The sequence below is a fragment of the Diabrotica virgifera genome, chromosome 4, assembly GCF_917563875.1.
Source record: "Diabrotica virgifera virgifera chromosome 4, PGI_DIABVI_V3a".
In the NCBI taxonomy this organism is placed as follows: domain Eukaryota; kingdom Metazoa; phylum Arthropoda; class Insecta; order Coleoptera; family Chrysomelidae; genus Diabrotica; species Diabrotica virgifera.
This window is the reverse complement of record NC_065446.1, coordinates 219378480-219401180: the sequence shown is the minus strand read 5'-3', so window position 1 is coordinate 219401180 and position 22701 is coordinate 219378480. Positions and strand designations below refer to the sequence as shown.

Below are 22701 nucleotides of genomic sequence, written 5' to 3'. Positions count from 1 at the left end.
CGCTAGTCACCTAATATTTTCACTTCAGTTGCAATTGGTGGGAAAATCTCTCAGTACGGATCAATTGGGATATGGAGAACAAGCCTACGTTCTTTCCGATGAGGCTCCAATAAGAGCCGAAAATCGCGATTCAAGGGACTGGACTGCGCTCCGTATTCTAATTGAAAAGTAAGATTGTTTTGCCTTTGCATTGCAACTGAATTAAAAATAAAACTTTTATTTTATTTTTATATTGGTCTTTACTCCTTCGAGTAACTAGGTCCATTTTCTGTTGGAATTTACCAGCTGAACAGACGGGGTCGTGAATTGTAAGTTTTTTGAATTCCCTCTTGTCTTCTTCGCTTCAGCATCCATTTGGCTTGCAAATTTTAGAAGCCTTGGAGGTGTTACCAAGGAAATGGACCAATAAGTTTTCTATTTAAAAATCTTTTAGTAATATTTTAATATTTTCTAAATATAATGCTATTAGGATCGAAAACTTCATCTTTTAATTGCCAGATGACGCTAGTCACCTAATATTTTCACTTCAGTTGCAATTGGTGGGAAAACCTCTCAGTGCGGATCAATTGGGATATGGAGAACAAGCCTACGTTCTTTCCGATGAGGCTCCAATAAGAGCCGAAAATCGCGATTCAAGGGACTGGACTGCGCTCCGTATTCTAATTGAAAAGTAAGATTGTTTTGCCTTCGCATTGCAACTGAATTAAAAATAAAACTTTTATTTTACCATGTATTTTGTTTAAGCTAAACTCTCTTCCCACTGCGTTAATGGCACTTAAAAGGTGTGGTAATCCATTCATAGCATCACTTAAAATAACTGTATCGTCTGCATATCTGATTGTATTTATCAGAATTCCATTAACTTTCACACCCCATTCCAAATTATGCAGCGCTTCCTTAAATATTCTATCTGAATATAAATTGAATAACAGTGGAGACAGTATACAACCCTGTGTGACACCTCTTTGTATTTTGCATATTTCTGTCGATTTTCCATTTATGCAAGCTGTCGCTGTTTGACACCAGTATAATTTTTCTATGATTCGTACATCTTGACTATCAACTCCTTTATCCTTTAATATTTTAATTAATTTGTGATGTTGTACTCAATCAAAGGCCTTCGCATAGTCAATAAATACAGCAAAGACGTCTTTCCTTTGATCTCGGCATTTCTGCAATAATATATTTAATGCGTCCCGGGTTCCCAGTAAAAAATATCATCCAGTAAAATTAAAAAACCTCAGTGTTCCGAGAACGGTGGTTTATAAAACGTGCCACGTTGTATATCGAAAATAATACAAAAATAATGTATTCACATGTATTCTTCGAAATTCAGTCGTTAATCAATATATCCGTTAAACAACATTTATCAAAGATGCTTCAAGTATATAAACAACCAAAATATACAAGATAAGAAGTTGTTCCTTGGGAGTTTTTTGTTCTATTTAACTGGGTAAACTAAAATACTAATACATGATCAAATATACATTAGGTTTCTTAAATATACATACTAAAAACACCAACGGATAACTTATATGCGTTACAAATTTATTTTCCAAACGATATACAAATAATGAAACACTTCTAAATGTATTATTTCTATTAGAATTAACAGAAAATGTTTATTTAGTCATAAGCTTAACAAATAAAAACAACAATTGTTCGATAAATCTAGACGTCTTTATTTAATCGAGGAAATCTGCGTTAAAACAAAATATAACATAATCATGTCCTGCCTCTAAAAGGATCAACTTTTTATTCATAAACTCGCTAGTACTCATACAATAAGTTAAGTGTGCTTATAATCTGCTGAAGGGTCAGCCAAATTTACCTTATTTAAGTAACTTGGAAATCCTTTATATTACTAAAATTTAAATTATGATTTCGGCTTATATTTACTGTATTTATATGGACTCCTGTAAATTATCGTTGTTTTTTTTGAGTTTAAAAATAATTATATTTGTTAAAAATTGGTATTCCAAAATGGAGGATTTTCCAAATTGCCGTTATTATATTTCCTTAGACCAGCTGAAGGAAGAAAACCGTGAAAAAGAATTCAGCTTGCAGAAGAAAAAAATGGTTTTTCATAAGGAAAATGCACCGTTTCATACGAACATTTTGACAATTTTATGAATTAAAGTTCGAATTGTTGGAGCATCCACCTTAGTCACCAGATTTGGCCCCTAACGACTTCCATCTGTTTCAATACCTAAAAAAAATCAAACGTCGAAAACGTTTGTCATGGCATCTGTGAAAGCCGGTCAAGTACACTTGCAACAAGTGTATTGACGTTCAGGGAGACGATACTCAATAAAAAAGTGTATTTCAAACCATAAAATTGTGTTTTTCTTATTGAACAACCTATTATACAGGGTGTCCCCGAAACTAGTGCGTTCCTTTCAGGTATGGATATAATACACAATGTAGAACAAAAAAGTCCTATATCATTTTTTTTCTAAAGTTAACCGTTTCCAAAAAAAATACACTGTTCTCCATATAAGCGAACTTTTATTATCATAAAATTAACTAATCTGACATCACTGTACAAGAACTGTTTGTGACAGATTATTGACACCAGCAATTTAGGTCAGACAGTAGACACCTGCAAAATAGTTATACCACCCTATGTGTGAAAATCAAACAAAACAAGAATTTGTTTGTTTGTTGAGGAGGTAGACAGGGTTTAATGTAAATACTAAAGGCCCATGGGACAACTATTTTTGAATTGTGACTGTGTCTATCTTTAGATTTTTTACACATAGTTGTCAGATTTCAATTTGCATACCAAAATGTATTTTCGTTTTTTGGCCAAATGGTCGAGTTTAGAAAAAAATGTTATAAGACTTTTTTGTTCTACATGGTGCCTTCTACCTAAACCTTTAACGAACGCACTATTTTCGGGACACCCTGTATATGTATGAAGAGTTTTCATAATTTTTCAGGTGTTCATTGGTTGTTTAGCTCCCGTAGATTATTGGAAGAGTCTTGAAGAACTTTCATCAAGATCGTATTTGAAATTTTCAATGCTACCCTCCAAAGTAGGACTTCGAGTGACTTTCTAATCGTAGTTTATTGGATGCTTTAACTGATGACGTATTGATAAATTTAGGCGGCTCCAACTATACCCATTATAACGACTAATAGAGTCAGCAATTTACAAATGATAGATAGCTGAAATTTCAATATTTTATACATTTTATATTTTCAGTTACAATATTAGAGTGGAATTTTATTTTTTATTGATATTTATGAGAAAAGAAGAAAATTTCTTCTAGATTTACATATGGCAGATATTAATATGGTTTAAACGAATTTCAACAACCTCATTTGCAAAAAAGTAGAACCCTTTTTTTATCTTACCCATGTACTGGAGGATTAAAATTGGTAAGACAAACATTCTAAAAACCGTCAACAATTTTAAGTTGTAAGACAGGTTGAACCGAAGTTGAACAAGTCTATGGATAGAAAAAATTAAGTATTAAATTATTCCTTTCAAGAAAAAAACTAGCTCTGAAAATTAGGCATTAGGTTGGTATTACTGAAGAGAGCACACTAGCAAACACATCGGCAGTGATCATATCAATATGTGCATACTTCGTTTTTACGACAAAATTACTCAGAAGCTCCTGTAAAAAAACAACGCTTTCTTCGTGACGACTTGATCAATATGTGATTTCAAGTAAGCAACAACTTATATTTTTGTATTTTTACACCCATAAGATAACTATAAACTTACATACATAAGAACTTAACTAAAAATGAAATTACCATCCTAAAAAAAACAATAGAATATTATTTAATACTAATAAAAATCATTCAACATCGGAACTTCACAACTGATTTAAAATAGTGAAACAAATTTTTCGTATATATTAATTTTAAGACGAAAATTGAAATACTATCTACATAAAGGTTCTTCCTCCATTTTGAAAAGTAAACCGACTTTATTGAAATAGGTCAAGAATCAAAAATGAACGAAAAACAAACAAAATCCTACCCTTTCAATTTAGTTTACTTCTGCGATCAACGCAAAGCTCAAACTTTTCAGAAGTCTCCTACGAACTGCCTAGTATAGACAGTTCGTCTGTCATATTGGCAGTCTTGCCCACTTTCCTGGAAAATAATCTCACTATCGTAATATTTCTGTCTATCTTCAAAGTAGACAGTCTCTGAGACGATCCTATCATCGTACGTCGATCAACTGTTCGGTGACGTAGACCACTGCGGCTGATCTTCGATAGAATCTTGAGTGACGATAGCGTGCGAAGGAGTGTGTGCTATGTAGATCGGATGCACCAACGCCATCTCTGGTTGGGGTAAGTTACAAATGAAAGGAAGTGGTGCAGTGGGAGGCGGCTGGGACAGTTCCGGTTCTTCTGAAGCTTCGGACGTTGCTCGGTGGTAAGTGTGGGAGGAAGAGGCTTGGCCTACGTCAGGCCTTTGTCATTTGTTGTTGGCCTGAAGGGCTGTGTTGATTTGCGACCATAGGTCCTTCTTGCAAGATTTTGACCTAAATAAGAAAATATGATTAGCTTCTAAAACATACATATTTACTAACAAGCATTTCGGCAAGGGTCAATCCAAGCTAAGTGGTCCAAAGGTGGTTGCTTGACTATTTTTAATATTTTTTTATTTTTCTACCTTCTAAACTTCAGTATATCGAGAGTACAAAATTGTATTCATTAAAAGGGTAAACCCTGTAGTTGGCTGTATACCTTTGTTAAGACAACGTAGAATGAAGTAAACACTTCTGTTGTATATAGGTATATTATAAATTTATTAAAAAATTTTTAAAATTCATCCACAAGGGAGTGGTTGTACAAAACGTTTTCGGTCAAACTGACCATCCTCAGTGTACAAGTAATTGAAACTAGCCACTTGAATAGGTGTAAAACCTCAAAATAACATTATTGCTACATTATGAGCTGTATAGTAATCGACAATAAGTCGATGTCTTAAGATTAAAAATGTATCACATGTGGATGTATGTCATCCTTGCTCGGAATAAAATTGTATTCATTTTATTTAAAAAAAAATTATTTTGCCGATGACGGCCATTTTTGTTAAAGCGTATCGATCATTTTCACGGAAAACGTGGCTTCGCTCATTAGCTAATATTTTCACTGAGGTTTGTCCTAGAACAATAAATCAAACACCAAACTTTTTAGAAAGGTATGTTCTAAAAAACCGCCTATAGCATTATTTAATTTCAAACTACCCTTAAGGCCTTAAATGAACCTCAAAGTGTGAAAAGGTAAACTGATAAAATTCCATTTTCAGCATTTTTTTAACAGCATAAGGCAAGCCGATAATGGTTTGTAATTTTTTTCTGGAAAAGACATACGTACATACTTTAAATAAAAAAAGGTTTGAGCTTTGAGACTTGAGTAAATTTTTTCAAAAAAAATCTCAAAAATGTAATTTTTTGAAAAATCTCAAAGTTTGACCCCTTATATCTCAGATGTGCACGGATGAAAAAATTTGAAATTTGGCTGAATGTTAGCTCCTATCAAGTAAAATAAAGAGTAAAAATTTGGAGTTGCAGACTTACGTTATATAGGAGTTACAGGCCTGAAAAAAATGGTAAAAAATCATTATTTTGAGCGTTTCGAGCAGGGTAATTACAATTCAAATAAACTATCTAATGAAATAAAAATTAATGTATTTTCACTAGATTTCACAATGAATACAAATTTATATAGGATGAGCCAAAGAAAAGAGACCTCCTCGATATTTGGCAGTAGTTACCTATTAGATTTTAAGGAAATGCCGAAATAGGTCCATTTTTATTTTTATATGGCAATTTTTTGGCATATATTTCATGCTACGTGACGTCATCCATCAGAGCGTGATGACGTAATCGATGATTTTTAAATGGGAATAGGGGTCGTGTGGTATCTCATTTGAAAGCGTGTTCAATTCTCTATTCAGTTTATGTTTATACATGTTTATTTCAAAAATAAATTTCTTTTCGCTTAAATTAAATCACAAACAGCCTCTCACCTACCTCTTGACAGTTTGGACATTTAATTTAAGCGAAAAGCAATGTTTATTTGCCAAATAATATTTATTTTTTTATTTTATGACAGCAACAAAATGTATTTTGAGTTAAATAAATTACATACATTCATCTTTTTGTGTCAATTAATTTAATTCAAAAATAATTTTTTTGGCCGCCCTGTATAAATAATGATTATTGTTTATATTATTGAACAGAGAATTGAACACTCTTTCAAATGAGATAACATACGACCCTTATTCCTGTTTTAAAAAAATCATCGATTACGTCATCACGCCCAGATGGATGACGTCACTAGTATGAAATACATATAAAAAAATTGTAATTTAATAATAAAAATCGACCTGTTTCGGCATTCCCTTAAAATCTACGCCAAATCTACTCTCTTAAAACTGCCAAATATCAAAGTGAACTCTTTTCTTTGGCCCACCCTGTATAAATTTGTATTCATTGTGAAATTTGGCGAAAATAGATTAATTTTTATTTCATTAGACAGTTTATTTGAATTTTAATCACCCTTCCCGCAAACGCTCAAATTTTGACCATTTTGATTTTTGACCAATTTTTTCAGGTCTGTAACTCCTGTATGACGTAAGTCTTCAACTCCAAATTTTTACTCTTTATTCTACTTGCTGGGGGCTAACACTCAGCCAAATTTCAAATTTTTTCATCCGTGCCCATCAGAGCTATAAGAGGTCAAACTTTGAGATTTTTCAAAAAATTACATTTTTGAGATTTTTTTTGAAAAAATTTACCTGCCTCAAAACTCAAACTTTTTTTATTTAAACTATGTACGTATGTATTTTCCAGAAAAAAATTACAAACCATTATCGGCTTGCCTTATGCTGTTAAAAAATGCTGAAAATGCAATTTTATCAGTTTACCTTTTCAAACTTTGAGGTTTATTTAAGGCCTTAAGGGTAGTTTGAAATTAAATAATGCTATAGGCCGTTTTTTAGAACATACTTTTCTAAAAAGTTTGGCTTTTGATTTATTGTTTCACAAACCTCAGTGAAAATATTGGCTAAAGGGCGAAGCCATGTTTTCCGTGAAAATGATCGATACGCTTTAACAAAAATGGCGGTCATCGGCAAAATAAATTTTTTAAAAATAAAATGAATGCAATTTAGTACTCTCTATACAGGGTGGTTCATCTTATTCGCCTCGGTCTCTGTATGGAAAACCACTTGATATTTTAAAAACATTTCTTCACAGATATATACAGGGCCTTTAATACTACAATCTAAAAATAATATGAATTATACAGGGTGCTCCAAAAAAGAGTGGTATATCAAAGTTATATTTTTTCTTATGGAATGCCCTATATCTGATGACAGTACTGAATTGACCTTAAAAAATAAGCTATACTTTCATAAGGTTTCCCTATACCTAAATACAGGGTGTTTTGATTTATTTCGATTTTTATGAAAATGTAAGGTTTTAGAAAAAAATAAATATCTACGAATCTAAGAATCAGTAACAAATTCTTTCTTGGATCTTAATAATAGACTATTTAGCATACTTAAACAGATGATTACTGTAACAAAATTTCTTACAGGGTGGTCAAAATATGAGATTGTTCTATTAACAAATTCAAGCTGTAATAACTTACTTATTTTAAATAGAACACCCTGTATCTTACTAGTCTATCGCGTATAAAATTTACTTAGCTTTCAATTTATATTAGGGTTTCCTATACCTATCTTTTACAGGGTGGTCAAAATATTAGATTGTTCTATTAACAAATTCAAGCTGTAATAACTTACTTATTTTATCTGGAACACCCTGTATCTTACCAATCTATCGCGTAGAAAATTTACTTTGCTTTCAATTCTTATTAGGGTTTCCTATACCTATCTCCCTTCATTTTTTAAATATTTAAAGATTTCCTAATTTGTAAGCTTTAAAAATTAGAATTAAGTACCTATGTCGTGGTTATGTACAACACATCACCAACACCGGCAATATACTTAAATATTTTAGTCAAGATACTTTCGTTAATAAAATTCAAATTTTTAACATTTAATCACACAGAGTGTTCTAATTTTAAATGACATAGTCGATATTCTATTCTTTATAATGGAAGATATTTAAAATCTCTTCAATTCCATGTAAACATTCTCAATACACATGTTATTCTGTAAATGTAAATTCCCATGTTATTCGGTAAATACCCATTTTTACATATTTTTGTACAATAGGCTCGTTTTCGTCATAGTAGCCATTGCATTTAATTGTTTGTAATTGCGATTCAAAGATTCAAACAAAAAGTGGTGTTCTTAAATTTACTTAATAACCGTTGGTTTAAGGTATGGAAAATACTTACACGGAATGAAATATAATTTAAATATCTTCCAGAATACGGCATCTAATATAGGATATTCAGTTTAATATAAACATATTATTCAATGTCACATGTAGGCCAAAATCAACTAAAATAATACAACACTCTGTGTGATTACATGATAACAATGAAAATTTTATTAATGACAGTATCATGTCTAAGTATATTGCCGGTGTTGGTGATGTGTTGTACATATGTAACCACGACATATTTACTTAATTCTAATTTTTAAAGCTTTCAAATTATTAAATCTTTAAATATTTAACAAATGAAGGGAGATAGGTATAGGAAACCCTAACAAGAATTGAAAGCTAAATAAATTTTCTACGCGATAGGCTAGTAAGATACAGGGTGTTCTATTTAAAATAAGTGAGTTATTACAGTTTGAATTTGTTAATAGAACAATCTAATATTTTGACCACCCTGTAAAAAGATAGGTATAGGAAACCCTAGCTAAGTATATTTTCTACGCGATAGACTAGTAAGATACAGGGTGTTCCATTTAAATTAAGTAAGTTATTACAGCTTGAATTTGTTAATAGAACAATCTCATATTTTGACCACCTTGTAAGAAACTTTGTTGCAACAAGCATCTGCTTAAGTATGCTAAATAGTCAATTATTAAGATCCAAGAAAGAATTTGTTACTGATTCTTAGATTCGTAGATAGTTATTTTTTTCTAAAACCTTACATTTTTATAAAAATCGAAATAAATCAAAACACCCTATATTTAGGTATAGGGAACCCTTATGAAAGTATAGCTTATTTTTAAAGGTCAATTCAATAATGTCATCATATATAGGGCATTCCATAAGAAAAAATATAACTGATACACCACTCTTTTTTGGAGCACCCTGTATAATTCACATTATTTTTAGATTGTAGTATTAATGGCCCTTTATATTACTGTGAAGAAATTTATTTAAAATATCAAGTGGTTTTCCGTACATACACCGAGGCGAATAAGATGAACCACCCTGTATACTGAAGTTTAAAAGGTAGAAAATTAAAAAATATTAAAAATGGTCAAGCAACCAACTTTATTTATATTGGACCACTTGGCATGGATTGACCCGCAACCAAAATTGTATTCCATCATTCTAGCAGAACAATTCCCAATTAGGATTAAAACAACCAATGTTTTCAACGTTACTGTAAAAACAACACTTTAATAAAATATGTTTAGAAACGAAAAATTTAGTTTTTTATTGCGCTAGTACAATAGAACCAGATACTGCTCAAATTAAAACTCAGCTAATTAATCAAAAATGTCATGATCTTAAAGAAAGGGAAAGGAAAGGGAAACAGATCCACATATGCAATGGTCAAATATTAAAGAAATAATGGGAGATACTCAAAAGTAAACTTTAAGCATAAATGGATGAATCATGGGATTCCTGAGACTGATGGATGAACGTAGGAAGCATAAACACAAGACTTATGCAGAATAGGTGGATGAACGAAAATTACAATGAAATAGTAAATACGACAGCTTTGACGTTCACCAGAAAATTTAGGAATTTGTCTCAGGTCTTCAATGATAATAGATAAAGAATTGCATGTGAAAAGCTGGACACTAAATAAGAAACTCTTTAAAAGGAGAGTATATTGAAATCCCGAGCTCTCAGAGTCTCCTGGACGGATAGAGTTACAAATCAGGCAGTGCTGAAAAGACTGAATATTGAACTGGAAATTATATTTACTATACAGAAGAGAAAATTTGAGTTTTTTGGCCACATCCCTACAGGCATAAGATTTAAGCTCCTACAGCTTATAATGCAAGGAAATATAGTTGGATGAAGAAGCGTGGGACGTAGAAGAATTTTTTGGCTGCAAAACTTTCGTGAACGGTTCGGTATGGCATCGGTTGAATTATTCTGTCGTTCTACTATAGCTTTTTGTGATCAACCCAAACGTAAATATTCAAACCAACGCCATTTATATAGTCCAGTTTTTATGATATTATACTACGTTTTAAATAATTTTTCCTCGAAGTCATCTGCTGTACACCACTCGTACAGCAGCTGTTTATTGTATATCTTCTATTCATTCATGACATCCATTCAACACTTTTAAGTTGCCAACCCTGTATAATACTATACCCTGTTTTTAAACCAAGGGGAGTAAACTCAAAAGACAGATTCACACCCAATAATGTCACTAAAAAAATCACCAGATTCATCTTCTTTTTTGGTTGACCATGTCAGCCTTCGACAGTAATCCAGTAATCAGTGTCATTTAGTCCAGGGCGCATCTGTTTTGAGATGGACGTTGAGAGGTGACTCTAATTTTTTTGCAGAAATTGCTTGAAAATAACTCAACTAATAATATTTAAGTTATCCTCCCACTCAAAATGACCCAGAACCTTGTTTAAATAATCAAAATGTCAAAATATGAAGGAAAAATTCGATTTTTTTTATTGGTTTTTTGATTATAACTTTAAAACTATTCATTTCTGAGAAAAGTACTGATTTAAAAGTTGCGTAATTAAATTTCCTACAATATAGAATTGGTTAAAAATTTAAAAAATAGTCACCCTTGTTGCAAAAAAGCAATAATTGAGAAAAAAAACCATACAAAAACAAGTATTCGTATTTCACATTTTTCAACCATTTATGCTACACTTAGGACCTTCATATTTTACCCAGAAAAACTTTATGATATAGTAAAACAACACTGTAAATTTCATTAAGATCGGTTTAATAAATTTTGCAAAATAAATTTTGCAATCCAGCTTTCGCAAAAAAATTCATTTTTTTTTAAATGTTGCAGGACTGAAAATAAAGCAGACAGCAAGTTGAATTTTTTTTTGCTTATAGAAGTGTACTGTACCTTTCATTTGCAATTTGCAAAATTAAAATCGATTAATTACCACGGCGTCAGAAATTTTTTTAAATAAACATTAATTTTTGGTGCTACGCGCAGGACAGCGGTATTCGATTCACACAAGTTGATTTCCACCAAAATTTCTTCCAATCTTTATCTAATATATTATTTTCTTACTCTATATTTTGTTGTATTTTAATATTTTAATTCCACAAAAATCAAACTAATGTTATTATTGTTTGTGAAATATTGTTTAAACAATTGCATATGTTTAAAAATAATTAACTTTTATTCTCTAAGTTAAAATATATGAACAAAAAAGTTTTTACTAGAAAAAGTGTTATTTCAAAGGATAGAGTATGTGTTTTTATTTTGCAATAAACAAATTTATTTATTTATATCGAAATGTAATAAAAATTAAAATGTATCAATCATTATCAAAGTCATTGGAATGCCCAATCAGAGCAAACTATCCGCTGTCCTGCGCGTAGCACCAATAATTAATGTTTATTTAAAAAAATTCCTGGCGCCGTAGTAGTTAATCGATTTTAGTTTTGCAAATTGCAAATGAAAGATACAGTACACTTCTATAAGCCAAAAAAATTTCAACTTGCTATCTGCTTTGTTTTCAGTCCTGTAACATTTTGAAAAAATGAATTTTTTTGCGAAAGCTGGATTGCAAAACTCATTTTGCAAAATCTATTGAACCGATATTAATGAAATTTGCAGTACTGTTTTACTGTATCATAAAGTTTTTCTGGGTGAAATATGAAGGTCCTAAGTGTGGCATAAATGGTTGAAAAACGTAAAATGCGAATACTTGTTTTTGTATGGTTTTTTTCGCAATTATTTCTATTTTGCAACAAGGGTAACTATTTTTTAAATTTTTAACCAATTCTATATTGTAGGAAATTTAATTACGCAACTTTTATGTAAGTACAACTTTTCTCGGAAATGAATACTTTTAAAGTTTCAAAAAACGAAGAAAAAATCGAATTTTTCCTTCATTTTTTGACATTTTGATTATTTAAACAATGTTCCGGACCTTTTTGAGAGGGAGGATAACTCAACTATTATTATTTGAGTTATTTTCAAGCAATTTCTGCAAAAAAAATTTGAGTCACCTCTCAACGTCCAAATGTACTAATATTTTTACAGATGCGCCCTGGTCTACATTAACTTAATAACACTAATACGTCGCTAAATACATAGTTCTAAAAACAACTGTTTTATTTTATATAAAAAATGCAGACTAAAAATCTAAAAATTAAAGGAATAACGCAGAAAACACAAAAGATCGCCGATATAACTTAAATTACCTATGAATTTTAAAAGTCAATAATGTCAAAATTTCATAATTTAGTGGAGTAAACTTTCCTGCGGTTGGACCAATTACAAACAAGCAGTAGAGCGCGGTTAATTTGAATTAATCCTCCTAGTTCAAAAACGTGGTATAGCATTATTCCAAGTAATAGGCTTGAGTCCCTCTTTATTAATCTACGAAACAAACTGAATTCTAAAGAATGTTGAATCATCGAACTAATTTATGTTACAATTTAAAAAAAACTGCAAGAAGAGATAAGTAAAATGAGTTGGTGACCAGACAGGTATTAGTCAATCTTCACGTTTTAATAAAATGAAGGCGAGACAAAAGATTGACCAAACAACCGAATCTCTTTTCTGGGTAGAAATTAATAAGGTGGTGATTACCAGTGTGATGATAGCTAATGTCTGTTAATCAGATACAGTATTAATTACACAAATGAAAGTTTTAAAATGAGTATTATTATTGGAAAACTAGATGATGGTGATAAGTAGAATTTGTTAGAACCCCACTGGGAAATAGCTTATCATTATCATTAAAATCATTAAGCTATTAAGCATTACCTATTAAAAAAAACTTCCAACTCCAGGTACGAGTATTTCTCATCTAAATACAACCTATTTAATAAAAAAAAAACAAATAATCTGAACAAATCATAATTTTAAAGAGTGATGCTTCTTAAAAATTTTCTTTTTGTATACGTATTAAAAAAATATGATATTAAATTCTTTAATAACTTTCCGGGCGACCGGTTTCGCTTTCTACAATATGCAAAGCATCGTCAGGTCCCAGTAACAGTAAAGTAAATGCTACAAATTACAAAAACGTATCAATTATGGTTTTTTTGTAATTTGTAGCATTTAGTAGCAAAATATTCTGTTTTTTGATTTATTCGTTTATCTTGGATAATAAAGTTAGGTACTTTAACGACTAGACATGTTCTTCATCATCTAAATAAATGTGACAAATTGTAAGGAGTATTTCTGCATGAAAAAATAACGACAGTTGGCTTTACAAACGTATGTCCGCAAATGTTTCCTTTCCGAGATACGGGATGTTGAATTTTTTCTTACAAACTGACGATTTATTTTATTGCTTTAAAACCAGTTGAGATATGCCAATGAAATTTAGTGAGTTTTAAGACGTAGTTATTGCACATTTTTTTGACATACAAATCTTCTGTGTAAAAGGTATATTTATACCTTTTACCTTACCTTACCTTTTACACAGAAGACTTTCTTCAATTTTTGTAATTAATGGTATACAGCCAGTTACAGGAAAATTTTTCCTTATGGATTTTAAGAAATTAATATTAACCATTAGCGCGCATGCGTGTAATATGACCGATCATATTATCCGTATGCACGCTAATGGTGAATATAAAATTTTTAATTTTATTTCAAAAAATCAGCAATAACTATCTCTTAAAACCTATCAAATTTCATTTGCATATCTCAACTGGTTTTAAAGCAATAAATAAATCGTCAGTTTGTAAGAAAAATTCAACATCCCGTATCTCTGAAACGAAACATTTGCGGAGTTACGTTTGTTAAGCCAACTGTCATTATTTTTTCATGCAGAATTACTCCTTAAAGTTTGTCGCACTTATTTAGATACACCGTGTATTGATGAAGAGCATGTCTAGTTGTTAAAGTACCTAACTCTTTTATTATCCAACATAAATAAATGAATCAAAAAACAGAATGTTAAGAAAAACTGAGGTTATAGTTGGGTTTTAATTTCAGTATTTTATAAATGCTAAAATATTTCACAGGGTGATGCGAACTTTGAGAAAAAACTTTCGTTTGATTGGTACACCCGGTATACAATGAAAATTTACCTGTTTAGTAACAGTATTATTACAGTGGTGTTGTTAAAGGATCAGGCTATAACATGTTCAAAAAATCACTTAAATCGGCCAACAGGTTTAGAAAATATGAGACATCAAAAATGACCAAATTTTTAAGTGGGCCGATTTCTATGCACGTAAGTTTAGAACTAAGTTACCCGACTATTTGAAAAATAGATTATTATTAATTGTGAGTTTTATAGGTAAGTATATTTTACGTAAAAATATTTCGAATTCTAATGCGAGTAGGTATATAAAGTTTTAGGAGGATTTTTTATTTTAGAAATATTATCAATAGTTTAAAATTTAAATGAAAAAATAAAAAATACAGTTTCTTTTTTAAATTTTCACCTATTTTGGTTTTATTTTTTTTATTTATTAATAATAAAATTGTTTTCTATTACATATTTCCATGTAGCGCGCCTTTGAGTATATTGTCACAATATTTAGCTAGTGTCAAATACTGCCGACGCACTGTTACCAAATTTTCGCAGAGCTTTCGAAAAATGTCCCGAAAATGTCCTATCTCCCGAAGTAATTTTGATGACGCACTGGTGTGGCCTCTTAATAAAATAGATTTATACAAAGATTTTCCAAATAATTAACTGTTTCCAACAGTTAAAAAAATGACAAAAGGATTAAAAAAGCAAAACAAATTCCAGCCAAATAAAAGCCAAATATCGAGGTGGACTCTTTTCTTTGGCCCACTCTGTATATAGGACACAACATGTTTAGAAAGAAGAATTAACCTACAAAATATGAATTTTTAATACGTGTATTACCTGTTATAATTATAATTCCAAAAATTACACTAGTATAAAATAGTTATTTATGAAACAGTTCGTGAAGTATGCTATTTGCGAACGCACGCGATGTTTAGAGCACGAGCGACAGCGGAGCGAGTGCGATACATCGCGTAAGTTTGCAAAAAGTACTTCACGCACAGTTTCATACAATATTTTATCTACGATAAACAAATAAAAAACTGTAAACCTTCGTCACTGGAATTCATTTCTATTCTACAATTTTTAGGTCTATGACATTTAAAAATTCTAATTTCTTTCAAACCACAAACCTGTCAAAATCTTTGTTGTAATTTATTGCTCATTATGTCATCACCACGACAACGCGAAAGTTAAGGATATTTGATTATATGAAAGTGTGTCAAAAACAGTGCGAAAAAGTAAATCCTATTTAAAATACATTGTTACTTCACGCACACTTTAAACCCTTCACGCACTGCATCTATAATGACATTTTTCACAAACTAAAAACAAGGGCGTAAAATAGGCGTTTATGGACCTTGAAGTGTAAGAGCCCGAGCCGATAGGCGAGGGCTATTAACACGTAAGGTCCATAAACGCTGTTTACGCCCGAAATACATACAAATTTTTATGCACGACTGTTTTAAGGATCATTTATTAATAAAGATACAAAATTCCTTGCACGATCGTCTTAGTGATTATTTTTTAATGCTTCTTTTTCTTTCCACCTTTTGCGAGCAATTTATTATAAATACCGTTTCAAAAGTTGCATGAATTTTATAGCTCAATTTATTAAAACTCATCCTGTATAACAATTCACCGAATCATTTGTATTGGTTAGTTAATAAAAATGTCATATTAAAAGAAATATTGGAAAAAAATCCTTTGTAAAAGGTATAAAATTTTATTAAAATCCCTTAGAAGGGCTACATCACAACAAAACGTTTTCGATTTTTATAAAAAATCATCATCAGTGTTCGATAAACTGGATGCTAGCTGAGCCACAAAAGAAAAATATCTGGGTAAAAACCCTTTACATATCATATAGATGCCTTAAAAGTGCATACTTCAATAAAAAGCCCTGTGATGGTCACATGGCAACCAGGATAATGCCCTAAGGCATTAAGCCATAGCCCTTAGGGCATTATCCTGGTTGCCATGTGACCATCACAGGGCTTTTTATTGAAGTATGCACTTTTAAGGCATCTATATGATATGTAAAGGGTTTTTACCCAGATATTTTTCTTTTGTGGCTCAGCCAGCATCCAGTTTATCGAACACTGATGATGATTTTTTATAAAAATCGAAAACGTCTTGTTGTGATGTAGCCCTTCTAAGGGATTTTAATAAAATTTTATACCTTTTACAAAGGATTTTTTTTAATTTTGTGATTGATGGTATACAGCCAACTACAGGAAAACATTTTCTTTTCCTTGTGGATTTTTTAAAAGAAATATGTGTAAGAAATAATAATATGATAGAACAGTAATCTCTATAGCTATGTTCGCGTTACCCTAGCAACAAAGTAACTAAGTCAAGAATAGTAAGTCGCCATTATTTATCGTATTGAAAGTTTCATAACACATTTTTTAAGAAGTTCTTTTATAATAGAAGCTAGTGACGATGAAACATTTTCTGGAACACCACCGGAAATTTTTAAAGCAGCAGAAGATGCAAAATTAAGTTTACTACCCGCTAAATCTACGAAAATATACGATAAGGTCTACGATGAATTTGTTAGTTGGTGCAAATTGCAGAATGTTAAAGACGGTAATTATAATTGTACAGAAAATGTATTTCTTGCGTATTTTCTGGAGAAGTCTAAATGCCGTAAGCCGTCGTCTCTATGGTCATATTATTCGATTTTAAAGGCAGCTGTAAATTTGCACAATAATGTAAACATCGCTAAATATTTACACCCGCCATCTAACATTACCATCCGGCGGGCGATAAAGAAGCCCACGGGCGCTAAAGTGGCACTTTACGCCCGCCAAATGTATACACAATATGGAGTTTACCACCAGGTGGTGCATAAACAATATTTACAGTGCGCTGGAATAAGTGTTACCCCTCCCTATTAACTTATTTATTTTTAGCACATAAGCAAAATGCTCGGACAGGTCGATTTTTAAAATAATCACAGTATATTATAGCATCCAGGTTTCGAACCTACCGCGATCCCTCTTCAGGTGACAGTCATACTTTTGATTTTTTTAAATGGGAAAGTACATCATCTGACACCTCATTTAAAAGCTTTTGAAATACTGATTACAAAAATGTATAACACTTAAGCAAAATTTCGGTCCAATGCATTTTTTTCGAATCCTGAGAAAACTAATGAGTATTTTTGAAAAATTTAAACGCAGAATAAAACATTGCATTATTACCGCGGGCCGCAAGTCCTTAGAATAAACAAAAACTTTCTTTTGAATGATATATTATGTATTTGAAATTAAAAATCATACTTAATTTTCTCTTCTTTTTCACCCCTGTAACTTATTAACTTATTAAAATAAACATTATAGAAGTTTTAGGGACTTTCGGCCCTCGGTAATAATGTAATATTTCATTCCACGTTTAAACTAAAAAAAAAATACTTACTAGTTTTCTCAGGATTCGAAAAAAAATAATACTTTTAAAAAGCACTGGACCGAAATTTTGCGCAAGTATTATACATGTTTGTAATCAGTATTTCAAAAGCTTTTAAATGAGGTGTCACATGATGTACTTTCCTATTTAAAAAAAATCATAGTTATGACTGTCACCTGAAGAGGGATCGCGTAAAGTTCGAAACATTGATGCTATAATATACTATGACTATTTTAAAAATCGACCTATTCGAGCATTTTGCTTATGTGTTAAAAATAAATAAGTTAATAGGGAGGGGTAACACTTATTCCAGCGCACTGTATATATGTAATCATTAACTTAAATAATATGAATTTTAAGTATATCAACTTTTAATTATTTATTAAAAAAATTAAAAAAGATACGCAACAGCCGGGTTCGAACTCGGGACCTCTCGATCTGCAATCTAATGCCACTGAGCCACCATCAATTTATAGATATAGATTTATTAACGTACTTTAAAATATCATTGCATTAGTCGCAATTTTAAAATAGTTTGAAATAAAAAAAATCGATTTATCCATACATTTATCCATACATGGTTATTGATGAGTGGGGTAAAGCTCAGTAGATCCGTTATAGTAATAGATAGCAATAAAAGTTAATAACAAAAATTGTAGCCAACTTTGATTACAGATTGATAATCCGTAATCGTTAACTGTCAGTTTTAGACAATTCAGTCATGGCTTACTTAAAATTTGGAAAGATTTAGACCCGTAATTAATAATTTGCTCTGAAAAATGAAAATATCTATTAAACTAATAAATTTAGAATTTTATTAGAATTTAGAAATAGGGAATGTTGTATAAAAATTAAAGTACGGTAATGGTACTTTCCGATATAAAATACAGGGTGTTCCATTTAAAATTACTGAGAAAATAATGTACTTACGTTTTGACTCACCCTGTATTCAATATTAAAAAAATAAGCAATATCAATCATTTATGAAAATTTCGACAATAAATAAAACAATATGACATCAATAAACAATTGCCGTTGTGCTTATTTTTATTTATACAGGGAGTTGAACTTGTTACGATTTTCATATAAAATTGGTTATAACATTGTAAATACCCTGTATAACATACCAAACCTTTATATTTTTGTAATGTAGAAGTTAGGAAGATTTCGAATATAAAATAAAATACAGAGTGTTCCATTTAAAAAACATAAGTTTGGTCTGCCACTATTTTTATCTAACACCCTGTAACATTCTAACTATTTTTAAAATTTTGTTATTAACTTTTATCGCTATCTATTACTATAACGGATCTACGGAGCTTTACCCCACTAATAAATCACCCTGTATAATAGCAGTTTAATATTGCATTGTTAGCTAGTTCTGAGCTATTCTGAAAATTTCAGGTGCTTAGGTAGCCTAGAACTATTTTTAAAATGGATTACAAAATCTGCGGAGATAGTGACAAAGACCAAGCCAAGTATATAAAAACGTTTTAATAAGTATGTATTGCAATAATTACCTTCTTATTGACTGCAACCATTCCTTAAATTGTGTAGAGCCGTCAGGGGTAATTTGGAACGCCGCCCTAGCCGCACACACGATACTTACAAAATCTTCGTAGTCTGCAGACGTGAGATGATACAATTTCTGGTGCATACACTGTATGTACATCTGTTGGCACTTCTGCACAAGTGGCGTAAGCGCATTGCGTAGATGTTGCATAACGAGGCTTGGATTGTTTCGAGAGAGATACTGGGCAGCTTCGATTGCTACATCATGTAATACGAATGGACTTACTATAGAGTTAACTGCACATACGCAGAAGTGGTGAAGGTATTGAGTTCCTAAAAATATGTTTTATTTTAATTGCTTGGAAAATGTAACAGAGGTTCATTGACACAAATCTAATTTTGTTTCCAAAATAATAAATAGAAGATATATTTAAAAAATATAGATTTCTAAAACTTCTCTATATTTTGAAAACCGCAACATCGAATAAAGTGTTTATTTTATTATTGTGATTTATTCACAACGAGATATGTGAAAACGCTGAAATTTCACAATGAAACAATTTCAGAAGACTGCACCATGTAGCATTTGTATAAGACTTTAACTGTGTATAAGCCTTTAATTTGCCTCTTAAACATATTCGAAGAGAAACCCTTTAGTGTCTGTTCGAGTAGAATAAAGATCCAATTTTGTATCATCATCATCATCACACAGCCAAATCTGTCCACTGTCTGACATAGGCCTCCTCAAGATGTCTCCACCCTTCTCTGTCCTGGGCAGCTGCAATCCAGTTTGTCGCTATTCTTCTAATGTCGTCGGTCCATCTGGTGGGTGGTCTTCCACGACTTCGCCTGTCTGCCCTTGGTCGCCACTCCAAAATCTTCTTTGTCCATCTGTTGTCTCTCTGTCTTGCGACGTGTCCTGACCATTTCCACTTCAACTCCGTAATGCGTTTTATGATGTCTTCCACTCCAGTTCTTCGCCGTAACTCATAATTTCGTATTCTGTCTCTCAAAGTTAGGCCAAGCATGGATGCATGGATTTTTCATTCGTTTTCTCTGTTTCGCCCATCATCATCATCAGTGGCGTTACAACTCTTTATGAGCCAAAGTTCGGAACAATCTTCAATTCGCTCCTGCCTCTGGCAACTCTTCTCCATGCACTAATTCCAATAGATTTTAAATCATTTTCTAAGTTGTCTTGGTACCTAATGAATTTTACGTCAGGTTCTCCAAAACTTCTATACAACTCAAATATGTAACGCCTGCGCCACAAACCTTGTTCTGTTATGCCTCCATATATTCGTCTTAGGATTTTTCGCTCAAAACGTTTAAGCAGTTCTTGGACATTCTGTTTAAGTGACCAAGTTTCTGAACCATATAATAGCACTGGTCTTATTAGTGTTTTATAGACAGTCAATTTAATTTTTCTAGGTATTTTTGAAGCCATCAAGTTCATAGTAATGACAAAACCATTTATGCGTTTGAATATTTTGGAATCAATCATAAACCAAATTGAACATTTTGCATTTTATTTCCAGGGAAAAATGTTGTTTTTAATGTAAATTATGTTTATTTATTTATTTCAGCTGAAATTCAGCTACATTTGAAGGGTACAGGGGAAAAAGGAGGAATGTCACTTTTGTTGAATTTTTCAGGAGAGCATTTTCAAAGTTATAAGACTAATATTAATGATATGTTTTGTTGTATATGGTATTTTTTTAAATCATATGTTTGGTATGTTTACTCTGTGGTCACACACGAAAACAATGTGCTGACAACAAAAGCCTTCTTAACTGGTAACACCATGATATTCCCCCTTCTTCTCCTGTATAGGTATTTTATTATTCGTGTTATCTCATGACACAACTCATTTTTAACCAGTGTTATGTACGTATAATAAAGTATAGAATATACCCTATCTAATGAATTAATAAAATAAAAAATGAACATTTCTGACATTCCTCCTTTTTCCCCTGTACCCTTCATTTGCTTTATAAAAGGCCACGAATGCATGAAAAATCGTGGTGTCGAACATACATGAGAGACGTGGCCTAATAAGCATTGTTGGTGTCGGCCATATTTGAGCGACGTAGTGATCAATGTGTTAATAATAAAGAAGATAAATAATTCATATTTAATATTTAATTAATATACTTTTCTTACCTAAGTTCTTAGAAATCCTCAACAACCATTTTACGTCTTCCCCGTAGGGTGGATTTCTGGCATACTTTGCTTGCGGTCTGTCATCGTGGACCCTTCTAGCAAGAGTTTCTAGAGCTAACATTCCAACTCGGTAAGCTGTTAATAAGTACCTCATCTGTGCTTGATTAAATTGGTGAGGCCTGTGGGGTCTCGGCATTGCTTGTTGAACATGAGGAGGCATACCTGTGATTTAAATTTCACAGTTATTACTTCACATTTTTTATATATCAGTATACATATACGTAAAATATGTTGTGACAGTGGAAATTTTAGATTTTAAAAGAAATTGAGCAAAAACATCTACACAAATCAGCAATCAATCAAATCGTCTAAATAACACCATATGATTTTACATTTGAAATAAATTTAAAAGTCGGAGTTAATGTATAAACATTATCGCTATGCATTACTAAATTTAATGGATCACTTCAATTTTTCGGCCAGACAATTTAATAACTTTAATTTTGAAATTTGAATTTAAAATTGAAATTTTTAGGAACTTCGAGATTAAAAAGCAGGTGTTATTAACTTTTAATAATAAATTATTAAAGTTAATAAACAAATACTTATTTTAAAAATAATCAATACTTATTTACTACATCAGAACGACCCATTTATGAATCACAAGAAAAATCCAGGTCCAAAATATTGTATTAACAATAAAACATAAAGTAATTGTGACCTTGAAACAACACCCTGTATATTGAAATTTTCAAAATTCGTTTGCACATTTGCAAAGAACACAAAAAATTGAGATTATAGATTCCCTTTAACTTTTTGCGCAGAAAATTTAATGACTTTAATTTTGAAATTATCTCGAAATTTTTAAGAAATCAGAACTTTAACAAAAATTTCGATATAATTTCAAAAGTAACGTTATTAAATGTGTGAGTGTTGCTTCAAGGTCACTATTACTTTATATTTTTTTGTTAATCCGGACCTGCATTTTTCATATAATTAGTAAGTGGGTCGTTTCAATGTAGTAAATGATTATTGATTATCTTTAAAATGAGTATTTATTCATTAACACTATTAATTTATTATTAAAAGTGCTTTAAAAACCTGCTCTTTAATTTCATAGTTCTTAAAAATTTCAATATATTTAATTTTAAAATAACATTCATTAAATTTTCTGCGCAAAAAATTAAAGCGAGCCTATAACCTCAATTTTTTGTGCTCTTTTCAAATGTGCAAACGAATTTTGAAAATTTCAATATACAGGGTGTTGTTTCAATGTCACAATTACTTTATGTTTTATTGTTAATCCGGACC

General features: G+C 31.2%; 1 protein-coding gene across 3 annotated transcripts in view; it reads right to left on the bottom strand.

Moving 5' to 3' along the window:
* Positions 1-1527: 1527 nt before the first annotated feature.
* Positions 1528-22701, bottom strand: part of LOC114326802 (zinc finger SWIM domain-containing protein 8 homolog) — a 252478-nt gene continuing 231304 nt past the window's right edge. For 2 of the 3 annotated variants that reach the window (XM_028275246.2, XM_028275248.2), the window contains 3 exons: positions 21391-21612; positions 19236-19560; positions 1528-4510 (listed from right to left, as the gene is read on the bottom strand). In XM_028275246.2, coding sequence (XP_028131047.1) covers positions 4444-4510; positions 19236-19560; positions 21391-21612 — 614 coding nt within the window. In that variant the 3' untranslated portion in view covers positions 1528-4443. Of the gene's footprint in view, positions 4511-13057; positions 13131-19235; positions 19561-21390; positions 21613-22701 lie in introns of those variants that run through there. The other variant, XM_028275247.2, reaches the window with a different exon arrangement.